Source organism: Malaclemys terrapin, chromosome 18, assembly GCF_027887155.1.
Source record: "Malaclemys terrapin pileata isolate rMalTer1 chromosome 18, rMalTer1.hap1, whole genome shotgun sequence".
Lineage (NCBI taxonomy): Eukaryota > Metazoa > Chordata > Testudines > Emydidae > Malaclemys > Malaclemys terrapin.
In genome coordinates, this window is record NC_071522.1 from 19,207,858 (window position 1) to 19,227,921 (window position 20,064).

Below are 20,064 nucleotides of genomic sequence, written 5' to 3' on the forward strand. Positions count from 1 at the left end.
ACTCCTGTGCTCTGTGGATAGGCACAGTGGGGACCGGTAGCACCCCACCCTCCCCTGTGGGTTACAGACTGCGCGGCCCCAGCTGTGCCCAAAGCCCTGTCCCAGCGTGACGGGCTCAGCCCCGCACCCTCGGCTGGACTTTCGGGGGACATCCTGTACTTGGATTGTCCCAAAGTCCTGGAACCAACCCACTGTGACCGGAGCTCCCCTGCAGGACCTCTGAGGTTTGGGGGAGTACAGTTACATGTCTAGAGAGAGGATTATTTTCCATTTTCAAGCAGCTCAAAGTTGCAGGTCAGAGTAGGAGAAAAAACCCCGAGGACAGAGGGGCTGCCGTGTTACTGAAACACTGGAGCGGCGGCCAGGAGCAGCGGAAGGTGGTTCTTGTGACATTCCCAGCTGCTTTTTGCCCCATCCCACGGACGCGGAGAGTTCCCAGGGGCATTATGCAGGGGCAGTAGTGCAGGGGGTAACTAGCTTCCCTTACAACACCCTGATTTACCCCACTTCTAGCTTTGGCTGGGAGAGCTGGCCTGGGAATGGCCCATTTACTTGATGCACTGGGCTCTGGGGGGAAATCCAGTCCTGGCTGTGGGGCCGACCGAGCGCTTGACCCTACAGCAAAGGGGAATAAGGAAATCTGCCACGTGGCTAGTGCTTTGCTGTCCTCCTGCTGTCCAGCCTGGAAGGGTGGTCCTGCCGGGTGCTGAGAGGGTGTCCCCCACTGATCAGGGAGCGCCTGGCCCCTTGGCAGATGGCCCGGGGAAAGGAGAGGAGAGGAAGCTCTCCCCCCTCACTGGCCTCACTTGGCACATCCAGCCAAGCTCCTTACGGGCATGAAAGAACCCCCCTCCCCCGCCCCCAGCGAGCTAGGCATTATTGGCCCCATTGGGGAAACTGAGGAACAGAGAGGGTTCAGTGACTTGTTCAAGGCGACTGAGCGCCAGGGCTTCCAGCCCCTTGCTCGACCTGCAAGGCAATGCCCCTTTCTCAGCTCCAGCAACAGGTTCCACCGCTCCCCTCTGGAGACCACAGCAGAGGCTAATCTGTAGCCGTAATGCCCTGCTCCTGGCCATTGGCACTGACATGGTCACTAGTGTCTCCTCACCCAACTATCCACAACGGACCCGGACAGCACCATTAACACAGCAATGAAATCCTGGCCCCCGGATTCCACCTGATTTCCCTTACGGTGCAGCCTCCATTCTGTTTGCTTACTCCTCCTTCCATGGGCCTCCATGCGCCCTTCCCGGTGGGGGGAAAAGCTGCCCAGGGCTCGGCATCTAGCCCGCCGTTGTCCACACCTGTTTCCCTGCGGGGTGCACGGAGAGCAGCTTCCGGTGCAGTGTGCCCACCTGCCACTGAGCGAGCGTCCCAATGACCCCAGGAAAGCGTTGACTTACCGTGGACTTGGCCAGAGCTCCGGCCAGCCACGTCCAAGAGGTGGGTGGCTTGATGCGGGGTGATGAGCTGTGCTCCGCGGTCCCCCAGCCGGCTGGATTTCCCCACGTTTCCTTTCCGCTTACCCAGGTTGTCAATGTCGCTCTGACAATGATGCCTCTCTACGCCGGAGGACAACGGTCGGTCCAGGGACTTGTCTGGTGGGCTGATCACTCACGGAGGTAACCAGGGCACTTTAAAGGCGGCACGCTCTGGCAGAGTGAAAAGAGGCTGTGATTTACTGGGCCGGCTGAATGCCCCGTGTCTGCTCTGACATTCCCCACTCCCCTTTTACGACCTCAGAGGCCGGAGCCTTTGCTGCTTGGATACTGCTCCTACTGCTTTGACATGGCTCCATCTCTCCCCTCCCCACTCCACCCCCCCAGGCTTCGACATGATCTATGGCTGGTGTGCTGGTAGATTGTACAGCCCACGCTGCTGCTGAAATGAGCGATTTCCATCTAGCTTCCAAGCCGCCTTCTACCCTGCCGGCCACAGAGCAATTGCAAAGCTCTCACGTCCACGGTGCCCTACAAGGTCCCAGGACGTGTGTATTAGGGAGATGCACGTCCAACGAGGGTAGCAGCTTGGAACGGTCTCTTTGCCACCTCAGAGGAGTCCGGCTGGGACTGGTGCCCTTTCTAAACCTGGTCACCCAAGAGTGAATGGCCAATCAGACATCTGATGGGAACAGCTGGAGAGGGATCCAGACCGGGGTTGGGGCAAAGTCTTTGCAAGTCACCTGTGTATAGGATTTGAGGCTGCAACTGGCTAGAATGTCCCACCCACACTCAGCAGATGTTGCACCTTAGGGATGGGGGTTGCAGGGTAGCCCCATTCATCATTGTAGGATGCATCTACCCTCTGCTGTGCTGGGGAGACCCTTGCAGATAAGGTGGGGTTATATCCTGTGCCGCCAGCAGGGTGCGATATGTCCCTAGCTTTTCAGTCCCATGGGACTGTTGGGCAAAGCCTTCTCCATGTGGCTGGACCGTGACCACCCAGCACTCAGCAGCTGCTAGCTGCCAACGCCCAGGTGCTGCTGAGTGCCATGAAATGCTCATTGCTGGGATTTGGCTGGTTTCGATCTCTTTGTTTTCCCCCCTTCCCCTGCATTATAGGCCTGGCGTCATTGCAGCTGTCAGCAGAGCGGTGTTATCGGATGGGCCTCTCTGCAGCTGGTCACACTCGGCAGCTTTGGGTTTCTGATTCAAAGCCCCTAGCGAGTCATTGAGATTTATCGCCTCGCAGCTATTTCCAGGGCTGGACTGGCATACGGGCTCCTCCAGAGACCCCCCCTCCGGCCAGCCCACACATGGGCCCCACCACCCATGTGTGGCAGCAATTTGAGGGCCTGCCGCCTGGGAGCGCGCGCTGATTGCCGCGTGCCTGACTCACTCCTGGCGCAGATACTGCCAGCGTCCGCGCCGAAGGAGGAGCCCGCTCCCCTAAGCTGCTTGCTCGCCCATCCCTGCAAGGAGCTCGTTACAGCATGGGAGGGGACGGACCGGCCCCCGCAACAGAAAAGTGGAGTTGTTGCAGCAAAGCACGTTCCAGAACACGGGGTTAGTCAGAGCGGATCAGAACAGTGAGCCACGTAGAGCCTGGGACCCCCGCTGCGCCAGAACCCCCACCACGCTGGGGTACCTGCTGACCGAGACCCCCCCGACGCGCTGCCTGCAGCCGCTGTGGACCAAACCATGAATTCCCCGACCTGGTTCACCTACCACACACATCAGCCGCAGGCCTCTCATTTCTAGCATCCCATCTCCAGCAGCAGCTTCAAAGCAGGCCAGTGCCTCCTCCCACCACACATCTGCTCGACCCACCCCTCCAACCCGCCTGATCAATTTTGCCCCGATGACAAGTCCTGGCTGGCTCTTATCGGCTTCCTGGCGTGGCGTCCGTTACTGCACCTGCTGCCCGGTCTGCAGGGCTGTGCGTAGCACATTGCGCCCGGTACCAATTACTGTACTGATTGGCAAAGAATAGACGACATTGCCGGAAAACGAGGGGCTTTGGCTAACGGGGGCATGGCTAGGCTCCGCATGTGGGGGCGGGAGCTAATCACCTCCCTCTTCAGTCTGGGGCGGAAACGTTGCTCGGCTCTTCCCAGTAGCGCCTGCCTCATTGGCCGGAGCCCCTTCTCTTTACCAGCTCCCCATCCGCTACCTGCCACCTGCGAAACGTCCCGCCTCCTTTTCCACACCTGCTGCCACCGATTGGTTCAAATGATCAGCAAAGGACCCAACTCTCCACCAATCACAGCCCGGCACACCGCAGATAACATGGGCGTCAGTCCCCGAATATGAATGATAGACACAGGCCAGGTTCCATTGGAAGCTGTCTCTTTGTGCTGTGTTTGTACAGCGCCTAGCACCAGGGGCCCCACACCCGTGACGGGGCTGCTAGGCACTACCGCAATCCAAGTAATAATAAACGGTTGCGTACAGAGGCAGTGTGGTCTAACGGACGCCAAGCTCTCTTCTCAGCTCCGATCACTGGCCACACAGCCTGGCTTTATCTCACCCTCCCAGGCAGCACGTGGCAGAGCCAGCAGCCGCGTCTGGGAGGTTAACCCCACTCTCGCTTGCCAGGCTACGGTGTCCTGCCCTTTCCCCGCCAGGGGGAGCCGTCCTGCGGTGGAACCTGAGGGCAAGGTGGGTCCGTGCTGCGGGAGTGCTGGCTGCACCAAAGAGTGCAGATGGGAAACATCAGGGAAAGGATAGGAGAGCGAATCTGCCTGAAGCCCCTTGTGCCGTTCAGTGAATGGGTGACAGAGATGCCCCCTGGTGGGGAAGAGATGCTGGGATGCTGGTGGAGAATTGGCTTGGCATTTACAGCTGCCCATCACCATGGCATCTGGGCATGATCTGTGTATCGTGCCCTAAGGCTCTTGGCTTTGGGACTAAAAAAACCTCTTCACACCCTTCTGTCCACACAGCCTTCCCTCCAAGGGGAACCAAGAAAACTCTGCAGGGCCCACAGCTAGCCTGGGGCCTGTACCCACAGGGCCCTGTAGCTTTTAACCGCTTGTTCTTCATGCTCATGGTGATCTGTTCGGTTTGTGCATGTATTGATTATGATAAATGCGGGGTGGGGAGAGTTCTCTGCAGACTGACCCAGAGCTATAGGGTTACAGTGAAGCCAATGGTCATTCTCAGTTATAGCGCACCAAAAACTGTACAACTTCACCATCTAGTGGCCAACTTCATCAGAAGCCTGGAAAGGATAAAGGGTGTGTTTGTACCGGGGAAGCGCCCCAGAACAGAGGTACATCCACCCACCTTCCCTCGACCTCAGGAAGCAGATGAATGCCCCCATGCACCCGAATAAAAGTAATCGTCATTAGACAAGCTAAGGAGTCTAGGCAGAGCTGGGAGTGATGCCTCTTGCTAAAGTCACCTGCCATGTCCATTATAAAACCCTGTTTTCAGTGGCTTATAACTTTGCCAAACTTTAACCATTCGGGCTGGAATTTTCCACGCTGGGCGTCGGAAAGCTTCAGCAAAAAGAGTTCAGCCCTTTCCAAGAATGTTGTTCTCCCCTGGTGAAAAAGTCTTGAAACAGTTTCAGTGAGAAGCTCTAGAACCATCAAGGGGCTTGAAATTTGGCAGTGGGGGTCAGCCTGGGGAATGTGCCTCGTGGGGGAAAAAATAGCATGGGACCATGTAATGAAAGGCTGTATCAGAATGAATATGCACAAGGGGACTGGATTGAGGTTCCGTGGGCACTTTCTATCTACTAGAAAAAGGAGGAGAAAAGGTGTGAGAAAATGGAATAAATCTACTTTCCACAACTTTATATTGTTTTCCAACGGGCAAAATTTAGGAAAGAGTAAGAATGATGAGAAAATGTGGAAAAAACCCTCCTTTTCCCAATTTTCTTTTCTGTTTACAAGAAAAGAGGTGACCGTAGGTTATCTCCCGCCGTGCTACTCTTTCACAAATTTTGCCCGTTTGAAAACTACAGGAAAGTAGGAGAAAAAAGAAACACGATTAGAAAAATATTGGGGTAGTAAAAAATATGATTTTGGTTTTACATTTGGGGAAAAAAAAATTAAAACAGGATTCAGTTTTCCGGTTAAGATTTCCCCCCTGAATCTCTTTGGCCAGCTCTGCTATTTATAATTACCCCCTGAAATAACTTCTGGATGAGTCACATTAGGTGCAGCTTTTCTGCCTCAAAGAGACAGATTGTTTTCACCATGAGTCAGATGCCAAACGTGTAACCTCCCCCTGCAAGGCGAAACACCCACCACGATGCTAAAACCCTACATCAGAAACACTGCCGCTCCTTGCACAGACCAGCATCATCTGGAACCCTACACCTGGGCTCACGATACTTCTCCCTCGGAGCCAAGGACACTTGTTTCAGGCTTCACAACAGTTCCCATTCCCTGTTTGAGTCCGCACTTGTAATGACACCCCTAGGCAGGGTATCACTGGGGCTTGAACCCAGGAGATCTAGAATATGAGCCTCTACTGCTGGGCAGGCGCACGAACGGTTATGTGCAGGCTATCCACTAGAGGGGGACAAAGAGCCATGCTGACTTTGCATGGGTTATGCATGTGCTGGCTGGCTCGCGACGCCTGTAGAATTGGGGTCACGATACTGCCCCGTCACAGAGGAAGAGATCAGGTCTGGGGGTTTGAGTCAAGCGAAATTGTTCAGCATTGGTCCCGCACAGCTCTCCTCCCCGGGCGAGCCCTGAGCCTTTTTGCCACGTACCGTATTAGTCTGGGCTACAGCTCGGGGCTCCCAGGAGTGGCCATTCAGCAGCCCCTATCCGTCCAGCTCTGCACCCACTCGTGTGACTGGTGGTGGACGCTCTCTGCGGAGCACAAAGTGGGGGCAGCCGGCCTGGGCTCGGATGACTCGGAGGCTGATTGCACTCAGCCATCAATGACTCACAGCGAAACGTGTCTTCGTGACAATCGGTTTTAATTGTTCATTTGAAAAAGCAAACGGGGACTGGCCCTGCTGCACGGGCCTGGCCTCTGCCTCCCTGGGAACGCTGGCTGGGATTTCCCAAAGCACAGAGGGGAGTGAGGGGCCCGAGACCCAGTGAAATTCCAGGGTGCAGGGAGGCTACCCCTCCCGCCCCCCAAACCCTTTTAAAGTGGGGGTTAAGGTACCTGAATGAGGATCCTACAAACGGCAGGCAGAATCCATTCCCACAGCACGTGGAAATCCAGTCCAGCTTCTCCGTTATTCCCAGAGGCCCCGCAACCGGGGGAAGCCTCTCCACTTTAAGGCTAACACTTACTTGGGGGAGTTAATGCGCCTCACCTGTGGGAGCCCCTGTTATCTCCCGGTCTAGATTTCCATGCCTGGCTGGAGTGGACTCTGCAAGGGGATCCTTATTGTCTGGGCTGAGCCTGTCTGATCACACAGGACCATACCCAGTCCAGGCGGGCTAGCGCTCTCCCATGGGAAAGGGTGCACCAAAATTGGTGGCACGGAGGTGGCCCCCAGCGGACATCGGGGCAGCCAGGGAACGTGGCCGGCTGGATTCAGACATGGGCAGCAAGCAGGGGATTAGGAGTGGCTTCCAGCCCGGAGGATGAGCCCTCTGCAGCCAGAGAGACCCACAGGCGGCCACTGCCCCCTGGGTTCAAGTACCGCACGCTGGCCCCAGGCTACTGGGTCCTTGACACAGCGCCCAAGCCCAAGAGACAGACGCCAATGTCAAATCTCCCCCGGAAGGTCAGGGGTGATCGGAGAATCAGCACTAGGAGGAGGACCTGGTTCCGAGTCTGCAGCTTGGGACTGGAGTATTTGGGTCTGGGCCTTGGGACTCAGCTCGGCTCACGAACGCAGCAGAGAGAGGAGGGGAGGGAGCAGAAACAACCTGGCAGGGGCAGGGGGAAGGGTGCTACTGGCACTAGTACTGCGGAGAAGCGGGGCAGTTCCACCCCGGATCACTGCCCCTGGGTCCCCTCCTCTCCCAGTGCTGTTCCCGGCGCACACAGGCTGGGCCGGAGAGTCGGCCGAGGAGCTCCCGCGTGATGGGACAGGGTTGTAGCAGGGGGTGGCTGTCTCGCGGGAGGGCCTCAGTTCTTGAACGCAGGCTGGTCGTAGATATGGTGGGTGTTGTACCTCTTCACTGTCACCGGGTCCTGCTTGTCCATTATCTCCATGCTCTCAGAAATGTCCGAACTGCCGAAGGAAGGGTGGACAGCGGATCAGGGGGGATCCACAGGGCGGGCTCTGGGGAGTGAGGCGGGGTGAACCTAACCCCCGGTTCAGAGACAGACAGAGCTCTGCCCACTGCTGCTGCGAGCGACTCCGTTACAAGGCAGTTTCTCTCCCTCCGACCCTTCCAGTTATCCCCAGTCACCCCTCACTGGGCTGGGCTCCTCCGCAGACCCCAAGGACCGGGACGCAGGGTATCTCCGCACAGGCCCAGAGGTGAATAAACACAGCACATGGGACGACCTTCACAGGCTTCTCCCCTTACAGTGAATTCAGTCCAGGTTTGAATCTTCACGAGAGCACCTGGCTTTAACATCCCACCCGAGCCCCGGTACCTCTCCCGAGCCCCTGCTGCAGCCTGCACTATTCTGGGGCAGGAGAGGAATTAATGAGCTGTGGCTCCGGAGCCAGGTGTGCTGAAATCAGAGCCACGCTGGCGGTGCTAACCACGGCAGACGTATCTCCCCCGCAGGGTGCGTCTAGCCTGCAGTCCCGGGGGGTGATTTTCCCGAGCCAGTTTTAACGGACTTAGCTCAGGTCCTGGAGAAACAATGCCCCAGCAGCACGAGGGTCAGCACAGGGTGTGCGAACCTGACGGGAACCCTGGATAATTCCCGGCAGGATTTAGTTCCCGCATCTACCCCAGGGAGGGTCCCAGCTGGTGACCTTCCCCAGCTATGGGAGTGTAGGGATGGAGGGGGTTAGGGGAAGGATTGGGGGGGACTGAGAGATGGGAAGGGAGGCCTCCCACGGTTCTGATCAGCACCCAGGCCCTGCCCATCCGCCCCCTGGATGTGGAGCTCACCATCCATAGACCAGCGCGGCGATGAAGCAGGCCAGCAGGATGGCCAGGAGGATGGAGAGGATGGTGGTGATGACGATCATACCAGCGCTGCGCCTTCCGGGCCAGGTGTCAATGCGGGCAGGGTCCTTCCCTGGAAAAGAGAGTGGGGGGAGGGGAAACAGTCACTGGCAGGGATCCCACCCCGGGCAGGAGGGGAGAGAACTCTGAGCACATGAATAACTCCCCTAATGTCGTGGGTGTCATGGGACCAGTCATGTGCTTAAAGTTAAGAAGGCGGCAGGGTGGCCTAGGAGAGTTCTAGTCCCAGCTCCATCACTGACATGCTGGGTGACCTTAGGCAAGTCATTTCACCGCCCCGTGCCTCAGTTTCCCCATCTGTAGAATAAGGAGAATGACACTAGCCTCCTTTGTGCAGGGCTTTGAGATCTGCTGGGGAAAAGCACTAGACAAGAGGGGCATTATAAGTCCCCGGACCAGGGCCATAGAGATGAACGCAGACATGTCCCGTTCTAGGCATTTAGACTCTTCCGTGGCCCCACTCACAGCTGTGTCTGAGCCCCTGACACTCACAACACCCCTGTGCAGCAGGGCAGGGCAATTATCCCCAGACTTCAGGTGGGGTCTGGAGCTCACAGAGGTTGAGTGACTTGCCCAAGGTCACACATGGAGCCTGTGGCAGAGCTAGGAACTGAGCCCAGCTCGCCAAGCCACCATTCTTCCCCCGCTCCAGACACTCCTCCTCTTTTTGTGTGGCCGTCCCACTCCACCCACTTCCCACAAAACCTCTCTGGCCTGGCCGATTGCCCGGGCCAAACACGCCTCCCACCGGAACCTGCTAATGCTTCACCTCCTCAGCCGCACGCGGCGTGACCCTCTCCTTTCCCTGCCGGCCTGGGGCAGTCAGAACCCGGCGCCCCCTGCGTCGCTTGGTGGCTGAGCAGTACGGGCAGTTACCTGTTTTCAGCGTGATCGGGGCTGACCACTTTGTCTCAGCCTTGGGGCCAGTTGCAGGACTCATCGCAAGGAACTTCACTCTGGGAAGAGAGAAAAGGGAAGAGGACATGGAAATGCACAGGCTGGGGGCTCAAGGTCACAAGGGGGCACAGGAAGCAGCAGAGGAGAGGGAAGGGGTGAGCCTGTGGCAGGCTCTGTTCCCAGCAGCGCCAACCCCAAGCCTGCAAAAATCAAGAGATGGGGCGGGGCGGGAAATGAGTTAAAAGGCCTGATTCTTAGCTGGCACAAACTGGCATCGCTCTCTCGAAGTCACTGGGGTTACCCCAGTTTGCACCAGCTCCAGATCTGCCCTTGTACCCCATGAGGATCATCACCCATCCCTGTGGACAACGAGGAGAGGTAGACGGAGGAATGCCCTGGGAACACAACGGGGCTAAGAGGTAAATCAACAGGAACACACGGTGGCAGATATGAAATTTATGCCCTTCCAGCATGACCGTGAACCACTGATAACTACTCTCTGGGAACAGTTTTTCAACCATTTATGAACCGACCTTACAGGAGCTCTATCTAGGTTATATTTTCCTAATTTGTTTATGAGACAATCACGCGAGACAGTATCAAAAGCTTTACTAAAGTCAAGATATACCACATCTACCGCTTCCCCCCATCCACAAGGGTTGTTACCCTGTCAGTGTGGGGTCATGTGTCAAATGTGGGGCTGGAAGGGGCCTCAAGGGGTCACATCCAGGCCACCCCCTGGCTCTGAGGCAAGATGAAGCGTACCTAGATCTCTTGTGCTGCCCCGGGATTAGCACATGAACACGGCAGCCCAGCCAGTGCTGCTCACCTGTAGGGCCCCGGGCCAGGCAGGGGGCCGTTGCAATCTGGTCTTGATGTGTCCGAAACACACCCGGTTTCGTTCCCGACGCGCAGCACCGTGATCTGGCCCGAGCTCTTTTCACATGGGTAGTTGAAGGAGGAGGTGCCCATGGTCATGTACTGGGGGTTCTCCGGGAACTTCTGGAAGGGAGGGAGGCTTTGCAGAGAGGTGGGTCTGGTGAAACTGGATATCGCTGTAGGGACAACGGTGAAAAGCAAGTGAAACGCTTTACTCCTGATTTACAACAGTGGGAGAAGAGACTTCAATGGAGTCACTCCGGAGTGACACCCGTGTAAGTTAGAGGAGAATGAAGTCTTCGGACACCAATGGACTCTCTCCAGAGTTACGGAAACAATACGGATCAAACTGGGCTCCAAAGGGTTGGAGGAGTGGCAGTAGGAGAGGAGCCCCTGTTCCCTGCCTGGCCCAGATTCATGAGCCATCCCACCCTGTAGGCCACTCAACATCTAGCCAGGTGGCAAGGACTTTCAGCCACTTCCCACCGGGGGCGGGACTTGTCCCAGTGGGTTTAAGGCAAAAGCCTCAGTCTTCTAACCCCCTAAGCCATCCAGCCCCGAGAATGGCACACTTATTGCATGGAAAGGACATTTTCTTTTTTACACAACATAACTTATCTGTGGAACTCATTGCCACAGGAAATTATTGAGGCAGAGAGCCCAGTAAGGCTGGGGCAAAAATTGGCACCTGTAGGGACTCTAAGGAGGGTGACACATGGAAAGAAAGCGCCTGCTCTCCCAGCTCGATGCTATTGCACAATTAAGTGCCTGTTCTGAAGCGACTGGCTCTGGCAGGGAATGGCTCCAATGCACAGATCTGTCCCGTTGCTAAGAGCAGTCAGAGGCCAAAAAGGAGCTCTCCTTCCATCAGCCAGAGTTTTGGCTGCGCCTCCAGCCACCTTGGCTCCTCGCCCCTGGATCAAGGCACTGTTTGCCCTTAGGGAGTGGCTGATTCTTCCACGCAATGCTCACAGGGAACACGCCACAGGCAGCTCCGTGGGCCTGTGCCCCACCCGTCTGGCTTTGTCTGGGCCTGCTGCATCTCTGCAGGCCAGCACATGCCTTCCCCTGCAGCCTTCTCCAGGGACATCCCCAGTCTCCAATCAGAGGGAGCTGGCACCAGGAGTACAGGCAGCATCTCTAGCCAACAAGGGCTCTGCGGGGCAGGGTGGAGAGGCCCGTTCCTGTCTGCCCATCGCCAGCCAGTCAGGGCTCCCGGGCAGGGCCAGGCTTCCCAGTGCCTCGGCTGAGCTGTGGAGTGGGGACCTGATACCTAGCATACACTCAGTACAAAGCCCCCGGGGCCATGTCAGTAGCCCCAGCAATCCCAGACCCTTCCGCTGAGCCAAGCGCATCCCGTATGCAGGAACGACACCTACCGCTACTGAGGGAAACCACCAACCAGATCTCATCGGTGTCGCTAACAGTCTTGTTGAAGACACAGCGGGGCTGCTCCAGGACGAAGGTGGAAGAAGTGATGTTCCCTTCCAGTGCCAGGGCAGTGATTGCAGGCTCATACTCAATGGTGGTGACTGCAGAAAGCCAGGGAGATAGACCGTGAGTCGGAGCAGGCTGGTAGACAGCCACTTACCTTCTACTCTCTGAGCTGGCCGGTCACTGTGGGGGCAGAAATGCAGCTGCAGAAATGCAGGAGCAAACCTCACGATGCCTTTGAAACTCAGACTGCAGGTGAACTGGGCTGGCAAGCTGATGACAGCAAGGGGGGGAGCATGGCCTAGCGAGCAGAGCGCTGGAACTGAGGAGAGCTGGATTCTATTCCCAGCTCTGACCTTGGGCAGTCACTTCCCCTCTCTGTGCCTCACTTTCCACATCTGCCAACTGGGGCTGAGGACACTGAACTCCTCCGTAAAGTGCTTTGAGGTCTAGGGATGCGACGTGCTGGATGAGGGGAAGGTGTAATTATGACTTTCCCTTGGGGGCTGCAATATGTGCTCCAGGAGCTAAACATTTGCTTAAAATAAAAAAAGCAAACGACGTCTCCAGGCCCTCCAGTTGCACAGAAAACCTTCCAGCTGTGACCCAGACACACAGTGATGCACTGCTGTCTGCCCAAGGCCTGGGCTTAGGGTGACCAGATGTCCCGATTTGATAGGGACAGTCCCGATTTCCCGAAGCAAATCGCCCCCTGGCTGGGGAGGTGGGATGGGGGTTTCTGTGGGGGAGAGCGGTCTAGGGTGACCAGATGTCCCAATTTTATAGGGACAGTCCTGATTTTGGGGTCTTTTTCTTATATAGGCTCCTATTACCTCCCACCCTCTGTCCCGATTTTTCACATTTGCTGTCTGGTCACCCTACCTGGGCCACACACACAAACTGCACCTAGAGTGGTTTCTAAATCAGTTGAATTAAAACACTGACACTCCTCTTAACCTGGCTGAAGAGTGACTATTATTGATATAGCTTCACGTGGAAACAAGCCAGTTTAGAAACCAATTTAGTGGAATTGGTGCAACTTGTGTTGCCCAGGCCTGAGTTTGACATCAGCCTGAAACAGTGGCTCTGAGAGAGATGCAGACTGTCTCTATTAATGCCAATGGGCTGTTCACTCTGAAGCCTAATGAAAACTTGAGCATCCTACTGGGAGTGGGGGTCTCATTTGGCACCATTAGTAGGTGGAGTTTGGCTTGTGGGTGGAGCTTGGGACAATACAATCCAATTTTATATATATTTCCCCCCTGCTAGTTTGACTGACTACAGCAGCAAGAACGAAATGGAGACGGGTTACGAAGGTAGAAATCCCGCTCTCCAGCTGGATGGAATCAGCAGTAACTGCAATGAAGCTGGTGGCATTCAGCTGAGGCAAGGGAAAAGACTATCAAGCTCAATTACTTAGATGGTAAACTCTGGGGCAGGGACCACCTTTTTGTTTGGTGTTTGTACAGCACCTGGCACCTCGCTGCCGATGCTGGGGGACTACGAGGCAGGACGCCTGAGCTCAGGAGGGGCACATGTACTGCGGGCTGGGACCATGCTAGGGTGACCAGACAGCAAGTGTGAAAAATCGGGACAAGGGGTGGGGTTAATAGGTGCCTATGTAAGACAACGTCCCGAATATCGTGACCGTCCCTATAAAACTGGGATATCTGGTCACCCTAGACCTGCTCTCTCCCGCAGAAACCCCCATCCCACCTCCCCAGCCAGGGGGCGATTTGCTTCCAATACGGCAGAACTTTGAGCCTTACACGGATCTGTATAGAAGCACCCGTGGGTGCCTGATGCACTGTGGACTGGATTGTGTTCACACTAGCATCATATTCTGCAAATAGCCCCCCTTCCCCTTCCCCCAACCGATTGCCCCATGCTGCGATTTCCCAGCGTGGGTCCAATGTCAGATGCCTGCATCTGCCTGAGCTCAGCCGGCCGGTCCTCAGCTTGGGCGTCGTTCTGTGGTCTCAGCTGCTAACAGTGTGGCCGGGGCATTACACCCACGGCTGTGCACCCGGCGCAGCTCAGGGAGGATTTCGCTCAGTAAACACGCCCCAAGCTGAATCGTCGCCTTGCTGCTTGCCAGCGCCTGGCTCCCATCCCCGATCGGTTACTCGCCCGTCTGCAGCGGTGCTGCCTTGGGGAGAGGGCTGGTCGCCGACAGGGGTCGCAGACAGGCCCAGCGTGAATGGATCCCTGCCCGGTTCCAAGGCATTCCCAGCTCCATCATTCAGAATCCCCCCTGCGTCGCCCTCCTCGCCAGACTGCAGCACCCGGCAGCATCCCCAAGACTCACCTTGGCCTCGCACGGGGCAGGTGGCGGTGGCCAGCAGGAGTAGTGCCAGCAGGAGGGGCATCCCGGCGGCACTGGTGGAGCGGGGCTCTCGGCGGCTCGGCAGCTGGCGCGGTAGTGCCGAGAGGATCGCTGGCTGAACGGTCTCTGTGTCCCGGCCCCTGTGGGTCCCGCCTGTACCCTCCCCTCTCCTGGACACCTGCATTCCTCTCTTCTCCTCCGAGAGCTGACAGCAAACAGGTCAGGCCAGTTTCTTGGGGCGCGTTTGCTGTGCATGAGTGCGCGCCGGGCTTGGCAGCGCCAGGGTCGGGGGCATCGCTGGAGAGAGCTGTCCTGTAGCGCCCTCCCTGGGCCAGCTGCCTGGGGGCACCGATCTGACATTGCATAGAGACAGGAGCCTGGCTCCCCCTTTAACACCAGGCCAGCGTCAGGGAGTACTCAAGATGGCCCTGGTTTGCGCCAGCATGTCTCTCTCCTCTCTCCCTTCCTACCTGTTATGTAGCACCAGCCTCCTCTCTGCCCTTCCAAACAATCCCCTCCCCACATGGTGCAAGAGCGCACCCCTCTGCGGCTCCTGCCTCTCCCGCTCATCAGCTGCAAACACAGACGGCCAGATTCTGATCTCTGTGACGCTGGCACATATATGAAGTGACTTCTCTCCCCTCCGGATTTAAACTGGTGCAACTGAGGGCTCGTCTACACTGCAGCTGTGCCGCTGTAGCACTTCAGTGTAAACACTACCTCCCCCTCCCCTTGGCGTAGGTAATCCCCCTCCCCAAGAGGCAGTTGCGAGGTCAATGGAAGAATTCTTCCGTCAACCTAGCCCTGTCTGCACCAGGGGTTAGGTCGGCTTAACTCCAGCGCTCAGGGTTGTGGGTTTTTCACACTCCTGAGCGACACAGCTGGGTCCACCGGGCCTGCGAGCAGCAGCGCACAGAACCAGACTCTGATCTCCCTTACCCCGGGTAAATCCACGGCAGCCGGCGTAGACCTGGGTAAGTGAGATCAGATTCGATCCCAATATGTCTGCACCTCTTAATTCCTCTGCTCTTATTATATTGACTGCAGAGCAGAATTGAGGGGACACCATTTGCACGATAGACACGAAGTCAGGTTGCATTGTATTCCCCACTCAAAGTCAGCCCGGCATCACTAGCGTCATGAGACCGTTGGGTCGCCATGCACTGGCCTGGCACACGATGGGGCTTCACCCTTCCTTAATGGGCCATTGGCATGGGGGTGATTACACCAGGCATGGCGGACAGGGAATCCGCAGGACCAGGAAGCAGGACTGGTGGGGAGGAAGGCAGCTCAGGGGGTAACTCTGGATTGAACGCAATCAAGTCAAGAGGAGTGGCTGACAAAAGAAACTGTGATTGATTGGAAGAGAAAAGCTAGTGGGTGAGTCCAGGTACCTGATGTGGGATCGGTCACTCCATAAGAACGGCCCTACTGGGTCAGACCTAAGGTCCATCCCTCCCAGTATCCTGTCCTCCGACAGTGGCCCCTGCAGTCCAATCCCGGGCGCCCTGAGTCGTTCCCTGGTGGCAGGTTGCCCCGTAGTTGCAGGGTTTCTTGCACAGCCCTCTGAAGCGGCTGCTGCTGGTGACTGTCGGAGGCAGGACGCGGGAAGAACTTTGGAGATGTTGCCACCTAAGGCTCAGAGAGAGGCTGGGGTTCCCAGCTGCCCAGCAGGGCCCAAGCGGAGCGCTCTCAGCGCAGAGGACATCCCATGGACATACTGTACGTCCTGAGGATAAGGTGCTGAGTCCCCCAGTTCCCACTGCCTTGAAGGCACTTGGAAGTTGTGACAGGCAACAGCCCTTCCAGATGCCCCTTCTGCACGGCCGCTGTCCTCTGCTCCCCCTGGTCTGGTTCTTGTAAGAAGCCACTCCCAGGCCAGATGGCTTTAACCTGAGATTCCCCCTGTGAATTCCTCATTCGCTAAATAGAGCGATTAGTCTTTAGCCCCTTGCACTTCCCCTGAATTCAGGGGTCCCACAGCCCTCGCTTTGGGCCTGTGTGCCTCTCTGGATGTGGTCCCCCTTCTCCAGTCGGGGTCCCACAGCCCTCCCTCTGGGCCTATATGCCTCTCTGGGTGTGGTCCCCCTTCTCCGGTCAGGGTCCCACAGCCCTCCCTCTGGGCCTGTGTGCTGCTCTGGGCGTGGTCCTCCTTCTCAGAGGCAGGCTGTAGGCCTTGATCAGCGTCTCTGAGCTGGCCCCCTTTGAATTCTCTCCTTCCCCTCCGGGCAGCCCCCTGTCTGTTCACCCTCTGGCTTGCTGCAGGCTTCTTTCACATCATTAGGCCTGGGCCTGATTTAGCTACGTGCCCTGGCTGTGATGATGCGCCCCACCTGGGGAGGAGCGCTGAGTGAGGGGCAGGTGGGGCTGGACCCATTACCTCTGAAAGGGGCTGGTCACGCTATAGTAGAGGGCCAAACTGATGGCCAAGTGATAAATCCCCGCAGTCCAAGCCTTTGTAACTGACCTCACCAGGAGCAGAGTCCGAAAACTCCCTGCCCGCGTTGGAGGGATTCAGAAGAAAACAGCCTGGCCCTGCGCCAGGCCCACCCCTCTGCAGAAAGGGGGTGAAAGCAAACACTGGGAATCAGACACCTGTGCGGGAGGAGACAAGTCTGAACAGCCCAGCCTGGCTCGGCCGAGTCAGGGCAGCCCGCGCTGTGGCCGGCGAGGATGGTGGCTAATGGCTATTGCTCCTTCCCTCATTGTCACGCACTCGAGCTTAGGGTGTGGCCGGGTGAGAGGGGGGCCAGGCCAGATCTGCACCCAAAGCTTCAGACCCGTTGGGTCGAGTGTAAGAAACCCTTTTCCTCCATGGGCCTCCGGGTTTCCTGGCTCCAGCTAACCAGGAGGAAGGACGTTCTTAGGGCCTCGTGGGGCGAGCTGGAAATCTGGTACCAAAGCCTGTTTTTAGCCGATTCCCAGCACGGTTTCTAGGGTGAGCGTCCTCTCGCGGTTCACGTCGCCGAAGCGATATGCTGACTGTACAGAAAACATACGGGAGGGCTTTCAGCCACAGGAACTCCGGTATTAACCAGCAGCCATCTCCATGATGAAATAAGGCCCCTCACGCTCTGTCACGGAGTGTGGGGGAGTCAGGGCCCTGCACCCTCCCACTTCCTGCGATTCACCAGGACTCTCAGCCAGTCAGTAACACAGAAGGTTTATTAGACGACAGGAACACAGTCCAAAACAGAGCTTGTAGGGACAGGAAACAGAACCCCCTCAGTCAGGTCCATCTTGGGGTGGGGGTGGGGGTAGGGAGACCAGTCCCCCATCTGGGCCTCCCTCCATTTCCCCCTCCAGCTTCAAACTGACCCCCTCCAGCAGTCTCCCCCCAGCCACAGCCCCTGGCTCCTCCTCCAGCCTTGTCCCTTCCTGGGCCAGGGGGGCACCTGATCTCTTTGCTCTCCAACACCTTCTGCTTGCACCTTGCAGGGGAGGGGCCCAGGCCATCAGTTGCCAGGAGACAGGGTGTCGGCCATTCTCTGTGCAGACAGCATCACACTGGCCCTCTGCTCTGCAACAATCACACCCCCTTATCCCATCCCCTAGAGACTTAAGAAAGGCACAGGGGAAACTGAGGCACCCTCACAGTATTCAGAGAAAACGGTAAGAATGTTCCCACTTCGTCACAGGCTCCACCAGTGCTTGTGTGACCCACTGCTGTGTGTCGGGGTCCCGCTCTGTGCCTGGGCCGCAGGGGATCTGAGCCTGTAGCCGTCCCAACTCATACGAGCAGCCCCTGCCTTTAGCTCTTGATGGCCCTGAAGAGCAGCTGTGTAAACTCCACAGCGTGTCTCTCTCACCAGCAGAAACTGAGCCAATAAAAGGCATTAGCACTGAACTCAAGGAGACAAGGTGGGTGTGGTAGTTCCACTCCCCCCCCACCCATGCATTCCCCTGCTCGGGTCACCGAGCGCCTGAGCAAAACTGACAGGCGTCTCCCTTCCCAGCCCATGGAGAATCCGCACAGTGCTGGAGGGGTGAGGGACACACCTGACCATGAGTACACCTGGGCCACTCCAACTGCGCCTACCTCAACTGCTGTCATACCCTGCTGGGGTATGTGACAGCACCGGCGCCCTGCTTTCCCACCCCTGGGAGGGGAGCCCGATGGCTGCTCCCATCTCTGCTACGCTCCGGACTTGCTCCAGCGCTGGGGTGGGGGGAAGCAGCGCCTCCCCTGGGCTCACAGGTCTGGAGCAGTTCTCCGGTCCTGGGAAGGATCAGGTTTGTATCGGTCACACACAAACCGAGGAGAAAAGGTTTCCGGTGCTACTAAGCGAAACGTGCGGCCAGGCAGTCAGACACCTGCTGCTGGAGACCTTCTTGGAGCTCCATTTAAGGCTGTTGACTTTGTATCTTTCCACACGTGATGCTGACCCATTGTGTTTTAAGGGATATAAACGCTTTAGCATCTCAGCGGCTACGGCCGTTAAATCATTATTGTCCGGAACACACCCTCCCGCCCCCCTTGCCTGATCCTTGTCTCCTAATTTCCTGCAACTGGGAAAATTTGAATCGATCAAAGTTGAAAAAAATGCATGAAGATAAACATTGAGCGTATCTGCTGAAATGATAACGAAATGCAGATTGAATTCTGCTCTGGCCTACCCATGTGACTAGTGGCACAGTGCACCTCGCTGCTTAGAGTAACTGGTCACCGACTAACAGGCAAAAGCGCAGAAAGCAGCTAGAGAGATATACTTGCGGGGGGCGCGTTGGGTCAATAGGGGGACTGCTGGCTTAGGGCAGCTGGATTTATTAGAGGATTGCTGGTTAGGGCTACAGGCCAGATGCAAATCATAGAATCATAGCATATCAGGGTTGGAAGGGACCTCAGGAGGTATCTAGTCCAACCCCCTGCTCAAAGCAGGACCAATCCCCAACTGAATCATCCCAGCCAAATGTGTGTATGTGCGTGGGTTTGGTGCGTGTCCAGGTGTGAGTGTGTCCATGCATTCTGTGTGTGTCTGTGCATGGATGTGTGCGTAAGACGCTGAAGAATTTCTCCGTGCTTGGGTAAGCCCCACTTGTGACGTGATCAAACCCCAGCCCCAACGGGGACAGGCCGTGCAGCCACGCCCCAGTCCCATGGAGCCTCTGCTCACAGGCCGGGCAGCTCCCTTCCCCCTCTCTGCGGCTCAGGAAGAAAACAGAAGCGACTGCTCGCATGAGGCTGGGGTCATTGACCTGGTTTTACTGATGGGAAAACGGAGGGGAAGGAACTTGCCACTGTCCCAGAGAGAGCCATGACCCCATCTCCTGACCATGCTCTACCCACTGCACACCACTGCTGCCTTCTGCTCTGCCCTGTGCCACGGGCCCCGCCCCGACCGCCCCATGGGCTGCCCCCATGTTTGTTCTGTTCTGAGAGTTCCTCTCCCGCCCGCCCCCCCCAATGTGCTATATTGAGGGTTGCACAGAACCATGCCGAGCTGTCGCTCCTCCCGCCACCCGCTCCCCACCCTCCTGCTGCTCTCTGGGGCACACCTGGATTATTACAACTCCTTCCCTTCTCTAATCTGCAGCAGCCAACCCCACCTGTCCCTCAAAATGTCCGAGCTGTTCTCCCCCTCTGCCCTCCTCTTTCACACACCCTTCCTTCCTCTCCACTCCCATCTCATCTCCCCCTTCCCCGCCCCAGGCCTTCCTGCCCCTCCCCAGCAGTAATGGCAGCTGGGGGAGGAGGGAGGTGTTTGTGCCAGGACCGGCTCACCAGAGTCAAGAGGCTCAGAATCTCAGGGCCATTGTCCAAGAGGGAAGCAGAGGTAAAGGCTTTGCTATAAAGGCCATGCAGCCGTTCCATGCCCTCTGCCCTGCGGGGAAAAGGCCATTGAATAACACTGAGTTCCTGTGGCTGAGACGCTTGATGTGTTACTGCTCTTGCCCAGTGACGGATTAGCCCCTGGGCCAATGCCCAGCCAATTGGGGCACCCCCGTGCCCTGACCCGCCCAGTGCTCCTGCCAGGGAGCAGGGGCTTGTCCCGCTCCGCCTACCCAC

At 57.1% G+C, this 20,064-nt stretch overlaps 1 protein-coding gene across 1 annotated transcript; it reads right to left on the reverse strand.

The window, feature by feature from the left end:
• Positions 1-6,367: 6,367 nt before the first annotated feature.
• LOC128825639 (uroplakin-3b-like) lies at positions 6,368-14,241 on the reverse strand. The gene is made up of 6 exons (XM_054008317.1): positions 14,040-14,241; positions 11,677-11,829; positions 10,248-10,473; positions 9,398-9,477; positions 8,444-8,573; positions 6,368-7,602 (listed from the first exon to the last, which is right to left on the reverse strand). The coding sequence occupies exons 1-6, from the start codon at positions 14,239-14,241 to the stop codon at positions 7,497-7,499; spliced, it is 897 nt and encodes a 298-aa protein (XP_053864292.1). The 3' UTR covers positions 6,368-7,496.
• Between the last annotated feature and the right edge of the window lie 5,823 nt (positions 14,242-20,064).

Excerpts from the sequence above, each read along its gene's own strand:
- LOC128825639 (XM_054008317.1), bottom strand. The coding sequence starts at position 14,241 with ATGCAGGTGTCCAGGAGAGGGGAGGGTACAGGCGGGACCCACAGGGGC. Across the intron at positions 8,574-9,397 it reads CCCGATCACGCTGAAAACAG|GGAAGGACCCTGCCCGCATT; the intron begins GTAACTGCCCGT and ends TCTCTTTTCCAG. Across the intron at positions 7,603-8,443 it reads GCCGCGCTGGTCTATGGATG|TTCGGACATTTCTGAGAGCA; the intron begins GTGAGCTCCACA and ends TTCCTTCGGCAG.